This window comes from Cyprinodon variegatus, unplaced genomic scaffold (genome assembly GCF_000732505.1).
Source record: "Cyprinodon variegatus isolate N-32 unplaced genomic scaffold, C_variegatus-1.0 Scaffold1251, whole genome shotgun sequence".
NCBI lineage: Eukaryota > Metazoa > Chordata > Actinopteri > Cyprinodontiformes > Cyprinodontidae > Cyprinodon > Cyprinodon variegatus.
This window is the reverse complement of record NW_015151704.1, coordinates 23,262-30,719: the sequence shown is the minus strand read 5'-3', so window position 1 is coordinate 30,719 and position 7,458 is coordinate 23,262. Positions and strand designations below refer to the sequence as shown.

The 7,458-nt window shown below is 40.9% G+C and overlaps 1 protein-coding gene and 1 long non-coding RNA gene across 2 annotated transcripts in view; one reads left to right on the top strand and one right to left on the bottom strand.

Moving 5' to 3' along the window:
- Positions 1-7,458, top strand: part of LOC107102414 — a 17,769-nt gene that overhangs the window by 5,884 nt on the left and 4,427 nt on the right. The window contains exon 2 of the long non-coding RNA XR_001482125.1: positions 4,264-4,319. This is a non-coding gene — a long non-coding RNA (uncharacterized LOC107102414). The remainder of the gene's footprint in view (positions 1-4,263; positions 4,320-7,458) is intronic.
- On the bottom strand, positions 1,445-6,187 carry LOC107102413. Its single transcript, XM_015401726.1, has 3 exons — positions 6,022-6,187; positions 5,759-5,836; positions 1,445-2,293 (listed from the first exon to the last, which is right to left on the bottom strand). Exon 3 carries the CDS (start codon positions 2,279-2,281, stop codon positions 1,598-1,600), a length of 684 nt encoding a protein of 227 aa, XP_015257212.1. The 5' UTR covers positions 2,282-2,293; positions 5,759-5,836; positions 6,022-6,187; the 3' UTR covers positions 1,445-1,597.

Below are 7,458 nucleotides of genomic sequence, written 5' to 3'. Positions count from 1 at the left end.
TAAATTAAGTGTATTTGCCCTTAATATGAGCAGGTTAATGAGACAGTTTGCCAATGGAATGAGTATTTTTACTCTGAAAATAAGAAAATTAGATAATATGTACTTGAAATAAGACAATTTCATATTTTTTTTCTTATTTTAAATGTAAAATTTCTCGTTCTATTGGCAAACTGTTTCAATTACCACCTCAGTTCAAGAAAAAATGCGCTCATTTTAGGAAAAAATTACATTTTTTGCAGTGTTAATAATCCCAGAGATAAATTACTTTAGTTACATTACTCCATATGTAATAGAGTGACTATAGAACAAGTTTGATAGAACACAAATTCATACAATACGGCTCCATCTCGCCATCCGTTTGGGGTCCTTGGGCTGGAAAACGTTGCTATAAAAGCCTAAATTGTTGTATATTCTGTAGCGACAGCAGCTGTAATCCATCACTACAATCAATCAGTACTTTAAATAACTTCACAACAACCGTTTTCTTCTTACTTCTTTATTTATAACGATGCTTACATTTACAAACCCTGAAGGAAAACATCCAAAACAAACAAAAAAAACAATAAAAAGGTCACATGTGGGAAATTTCAGGACGCCTTCAGGGTCCGTTGTTCCTCCCTATAAAGAGCACTTGGACTTTATTAGTGTAACAATAATCGTCAGGATACAGAACCATCAACCCGATTAGTTCAAGCAGGACGGGTTGGACCCACAAACGTACAAAATAAAAAATAAACTGGAGGTATGGAAAAGAACATATTTTATATTTATTTTATTTATCAGCAAAGCAAACCTGGGATATTTGATACCGCTGGTTTACGGTTAATCTGAGCTGTAGTGTCCCGGCAACCATTAACAGAACCGCCCCCCCAAAAAAACCGTATAAAAAATATAAAATTCAAACAGGGGCTGAAACATTCAGATAAAAACAAACAGCAGAAAGATGATTGGAGGTGGAAATCTATGAAATGAATGTTTAAGGTTCAAAAAATGCTTTAAATTATTTGTTAGTAGAAGCTGAACTCTGGGTGCCTCTTATTTGTTCGTTAAAACGGAGAAAAACCAAATGGGGTCATTTTAGGGTCCTTTACATTCATCGTTCCTTTGGCAGACAAAGTTTTCACACCTCTTTTCTCCGACCGTCCCTGAAAGCCTCCAAACACCAGGCTAATATTTCACAAAGTGCATTAATATGATCCGATAGCATGAAGCTGGAATACACGCAGATTATGACCATTTTTAATAATAATCTGATTAAATATTTGGATTTTAATAAATGTTTAGTGATAGTTTAATGATAAAAAGGCTAAATGTTTCGCTGATATTAAATCCGATGCAATAAGTGGATTTTTTAATTTTGCCTTTTATAGGAATTTTATAATTTTACTCCCCCCAAATAATTAGTGTTTATTTTTCATAACTTAAATCTAAATTAGTGCTTTGACTTGATCACTATGTGAGCTGATGTCTCCATCGCCCTAAAGCCAGTTTCCATGCAGCAGGTTTCTGAGGGCGTGTTGCCTTCAGGTTGACGTGGTAAAAGGAGACTTGAAGCGGGAATGTGGACCCGTGAGTCCAGAACAGAACCTTCTGGTCTTTATTTGCACTTGAGCAAAGCCTCCTGCATCTTCTGCTGGACGTGCTCCATCTTCTCGGCCCACTCCTCGCTCAGGCCCTCCTCGTCGTCGCCGATGACGGCGGCGTAGCCCATGAGGGCGATGAGGCCGATGCAGAACAGGTAGGTGAGGCGCGTGCAGAGGCGCTCCATGATGCGGCGGTCGCCCTGGGAGTGCTTCAGGTAGACCTCCAGGATGGGCCTGCTGAAGAGCTTGGGTTTCCCCACCACGCCGTCGTACAGGGTGTGCAGGTTCTGGTCGCCCAGGTCGTTGGCGTAGCTCTCCTCGAAGTCGTCCTTCTTGCCCTCGCGGTGCTCCGGCCTCGCCTCCACCATCGCCATGAACTTCCTGAACTGGTTCTTCAGGTTCTCCTCCACGCGGCAGTACTGGCCGTCCAGCGTCTCCTTCTCGATCTGAACCAGCGTCCGGCGGTTCTGCTGGGAGATCTCGTTCAGCTTTTGGTTGACCGACCCAAACTCGCGCTTCAGGGTGCGGATGTCCTCGTCGTCGATGTGGTGCAGCACCACCCGGATCAGGGAGCCGGCCACGCCGAAAATGGGGTTAACCACGGCCGCCGCCGAGGAGATGCTGGCTACACAGTGGAGGACTTTGACTAGGCCCTGCTTCAGCTTGGTGTGGTCCTCCTGGATCTCCTCATCCGTCATGGTGGCGATGATCTGGAGAAAGGAAAAGATGACAGCCGTTTTACCCGCCGCTCGTCTCGTTTAAAGCAGAGCGCCCCCCCCCCCGACAATGACTCTTCATCACTTTGGCTAAAAAGGAGGAAGAGTCAGTTGAGCTTTGGAGAATCGATACCCAAACAAATGCTAGTTAGTATTTTTTCCACTGAAAAACTGCGTTGAATTTTCAAAATGACTGAAAATATAATATATATTTATCAAAAGTTTCACAAACCCATTGGAAATGTATTAATTATCGTTTTGCCCCCCCATTTTCAAACTTCAATTTTGAAATGGCATGGTAATAAATAAAATAAATCTTGGTGGATATCTCCTTAGAACTGAATGTAAAAATGACTCGTGGATTTTTAGATGTTGCAGATTTAAAGCCTCAAAATGTAAATAAAAATAAATTAAAATAAATTATTTGGGCTGAAAAAAATGAAAATAAATCCTTTTTTAAACTTTGTGCTGAAAAAGTTTTTTTTTTTTTTAAAAAGGAACATTTTAACAGAATAAAAGCTAAAAGACCAAAGTCTCAATCATGCTGTACCCATACTCTACCACTAGAGGGCAGTGTTTCACATTCTCTACCAAGATAGAGCCTTTTGCTTTGAAATCTGTTAAAAATGTTGTGCTGCTATGATTTTATTGCTGTTAATGGGAACCTTCCCCCCCTAAATCAAATCAAATTTTGCTTTTTTTTTGGTGTTTTTGCAGATTTAGTTAAACAGTTACTGACCAGAGGTCAAAAGGTCAAACACCTGCTCCACCTCAACCCAACCAAACAAAAACGATGTCAAATGTTTGCGTACTTTCGCGCTGATTTTGTTTTAAAACGTTCAAACTTAAAAACTTTCGGCAACTTTATAACAGAAGCAGCACAAACGTAGAATTTTCTCCACAAAATTCCTTTTAAAGCAAATCTGAGGTGTTTTTATAGCATATTTGAGATCTTAGAAAGAGTCCAAACTAAGGTTACTTCTTCTAATGTTTTTGTTTAATGATCCTGCAGTGGAGATGCCAACTGTAGAGCTAGAACTTTTTTTCTGTGGACAGATTTTGTTATTCTGAACCGGGTCTGATCCTTTCAGCTGTGGGAATTTTACGGAAGCTCAGCTGAATCCAACCTGCTGGAGCAGAAAAGGAGCTGCAGCATTCAGACTCGTTTAATAATCAACATTTGAATCCTGGAAAAAAAAGGAGTTCAGTCTCCAGAGTCGATGGAAATGGATCAGAGTCACATTTTACTCGGGAACATTTCGTCTCCAACAGGCTGCGGTTGTCAGCCATGAAAGGGTTAAGAGCCTCCATGTTTTACCGACAGCTTTTCAGCACCAGGCTGCTTCCTGCTTGTTTCTATGGACCGAGCTGATAGCTCCTCTCTGTGACTGAGGCACAGCGTGTGGGCGGAGTCACAGAAACTGCAGCCACCTTTCCAGGCTGCAAAACGTGTTCATTATATAACAGAGACTCACAATACAACATGAGGAAGGAGCTGAGCAGCATTCTGACACCCAGAGACGTGTTCATCTCTGGTTTGAGGCCTCAGGAGGCTGAAGGCCTCAGTCAGCCCTCCTGCTCTTCCCAATACCTCCACTGGGGGGCAGTAAGTGACCCACTTCCACAGAAACAACCCAAGCATCTGATTTCAGCACCACAGCAGTGGACTGACAGCTCTGCCTCAGATTAACCCTTTAATTCCAGGAAGAAAAAGAAAATCTGCCAGTTCTGGACTTTAAAAGCAACAAAAAAAAGGGAGAAAATAAAGAAGTTATTCTAATCTTCAGAAAAAGACACTTTCAGCTGAAAATCTGACCGACATGTTGAGACATTTTAAAATCCGAAGAGCGTTTTGTGGCGCTTCTATTACATAACGTAGATCACAGAAACTTAACTGTTCATTGAAAGATTTTGATCAATCGTTTTATGTTTTTAAAGGATTTTGTGTCTTTTTTTTCTTTCAGAATCTCATTGGTTCCCTTCCTCAACATTATCCAACAAAATCCAACATCCTCTGCAGGTAATTAAAGGCTTCAATTATCTATTTATTTAAACTATAAAGGAAATACTTAGAAAAGCTAATTAAACATGATGGGATTATTAATTGTATTCAATCAGAAATCTGTTTTTTTTATCAACATTTTTATGAATTTTTGATTCGTTCTCTTCACAAGTAATGTTTGACATCCATCAATAAATTTTTAAAAGTTGTACTTTTGTCCCCCATTTGTTTCACATAATAAAAACAGGATCAAATATTCTTACTGGATGAATTTCTTTAATTCCGATAATTTTAAATAGTATAATTTTCAGAGCAGTATTTTGCCGCAGCTATTCTTACATGAAAAACTACAAAAAACATTTATTTTTCTATTAAAACCGTATTTTTTTAGTGATTAGAATCACACCGCATAGCCTTAGGATTAAAGTTTGGTCCTATTCTGCCCAGTCCTGCCCCACATTAACCTGTTTTATTACTTTTATCGATCTAATATTTATCAAACAGCTTTAAAAGCATCTAAATCTGACCAAATTTGACCGATTCTGGGATATTATTCATATTTTAGGAGGATATCAGTGACAGTTTTCAAAATAAAGAAGGATACTCTGTTTAAAACTGAACTAAAAAGTTAATTAGTTGTAATTAAACTGACCAATTACAGCCGTTGAGTCAAAAAGCCATTAAGTGAGCCAGCCAATCACTGCTCAGGGGGGAGCAGGCATCTTTAATCAAAGATAAAAACACCTGAAGCTCAGATTTGATGGATTAATTGGATTTAAATGTAAATAAAATGTGTGTTTGAGCTTTAAAATGAGTGGAGCTGTATTTCTGCTGACTGTCTGACCAGGAAGTGGCTCCTCCAGCTTCTCTCACCTGTTTCCAGGCAGCTCAGAGGCCATCTTGGATGTTTTATTCAGAACAGGAATGCTAGGCTAACCTGAACTTAACTTCTAATCTGACTGATTCTGTTGCTTATGTCCATCAGGCGCATTCAGGGACCTGCTTCAGTTTTCCTTTCTAGCAGTTTGTTGTATTTTCTGATGTTTTTCCCCCACAGAGCTCATGTTGGTGTTAAAAAGAGGCCTCTGGTAGGAAGTAGGATCCAGAAGCTGAAATTCTTCAACCCATTTCTGCACTAATGTCTCAAACATCCTAAAAATCAAGCATCATCCGGTGTTCTTTGTTTGGGAGAGCTATAAAAAGCAGCTCATCTCCTGTGCTGGAGCCCAGAGAGCTGCCTTCCTGCCCAGCTCTGGCTCCCCCTAGCTACCTCTCCATATTTCCTTGTTAGTGCACACCCTGAGCCCTCACCCTCCCTGTCTAAGAAACACATTAAATACACCAAAATACACCTGAAAAGCTGTTTTTTTCGACATATATCCCAAGTAAAGAGTCTCCATTTGCCTCCCAGCCATCATTGGGTCCCATTGGTTTCACCAGAACAGAGGATTTCTTACCTTTTCAGACTGACTCTGTCAAACTCTGCCTTTCCAAAGTCCCAACCTAAACACCCTCCTTCTTCTTCCCAGCAATCCCTGCAAAAAGGACACTTCCATGTATGTTGAATATGTGGGGGTGATCAAATGGGACAAAACCAATTTTTAAATTCAATTTATTCCCTTTAAATTAAAAATAAGATGTTCAGGCTCCATAAAGGCAACAGCTCCAATATGGAACAAAAAATGGCATTTGAAGTGAGTTAAATAATAAATAACCTTACCTCAGAAATACGTGGTCCCACCCCCTGAAATGTAGACTTCTTGTGCTCCATCCAATAGTGGAACAGTTGTTCCAGAGGAGGGTTTGTCAGCGAGTGCGCAGCTGAAGTCCTGGAGACGCTCAGCTGACTTCGGTGCGTTTCCAAACCCTGGAGCATCTTTAAAGGCTGCATATCCAGATCTGATGGACTTTTTGGGTCAAAGGGGATGTTTTTGTTCGGGAAAAGATTTAAAAAGGCGGAGAAAATTTGGAAAACCAGGGTAAAATCCAGCGATACCAAAAGAGCGCAACGAATCCAAAATAGACCTCTCCAAAATGGGAAAGGAGTATCCAAGGCTCAGAAAACGCTTTACAGGCTCCAGGGAGGAAAAATACAAAAAGTCCATCTAAGTTTAAAGGTAAAGGTTCTAATTAAATCAAAAATATTAAGGTTTGGGTGCAAAAAGTTGAAGCTTTACTCAAATAGAGTCAAATTTTAAGTCCAAAAAGGAGCGCAAAGTACAGCAGATGAAATGTTAAAAAATAAAGACACTTTACAATAAGATCAGCTTTTAATTTGACTAATTTTAAATGTTTTTAAACGTTTTTATTATAAATTGGTGCTAATAACATTGGATTATAGATTAATTTACAGAGCAGAGAATGGAGCATGCGCACAGAGCGCATCCATCCAGTGCGCTAAAGCCCCAGCCTGCGCCTCCATCTTGGCTCCAGGAAGCTTAAAATCTTTTCTGTAAAACAGAAAAAGCTTCCAGATCAGCGAAGCTTCGGCTGAGATCCCAGCTCCGACCGTTGGGGATGTTTCCCCCCAAAACAAACCTCATGCAAATGATGCTGCAGCGTGATGAGCCGCTCCGCCTCCACCTGTCAGCCTCCTTCATGTTTTATCTGCATCCTTTTATCACAGCATGAGGAAGAGCTTCTTCCGCCTCCCTGTGAGTCCTGCGGATAGAGAAGCCATCTGCATCCCGCTTTCTCTCTGAAACACCAATCTTTGTGATGCAGCAGCTCAACAGCGGCGCTGTTCTCCTTCTCTGCTCATGAATCAGAAATAAAAGGAGCTTTTTGTCCTTTAAAAAGCACAAAGCTTTCATTCTATCCTCAGACAGTTCTTAGAGGACGTCTTGCATCTGATCGCTGACGCAAACGTCCGCACACAGGCGGCCTTTCTTTAGCGCCAGGAGCGCACAGCAGCCGGCGGCGGGCTGCCTTTGTGCGCAGCAGCTGCGGCTCATGTTTCAGACAGCAGGTGGATCAGCAGCCAGTCAAACTGAAGCACATTTGTTTATGATCCGCAGCTGCGGGCTGTGGAGCTCAGACCTGCATAACATCCATGATCAAAACCCGTTTATCCTTTACTTTGGCAGCTGCTCTAATGTTTAAAGGAATAGTACACCCAAAACATGATTAGCCTTCATTTTCTACTCACCCCCATGCT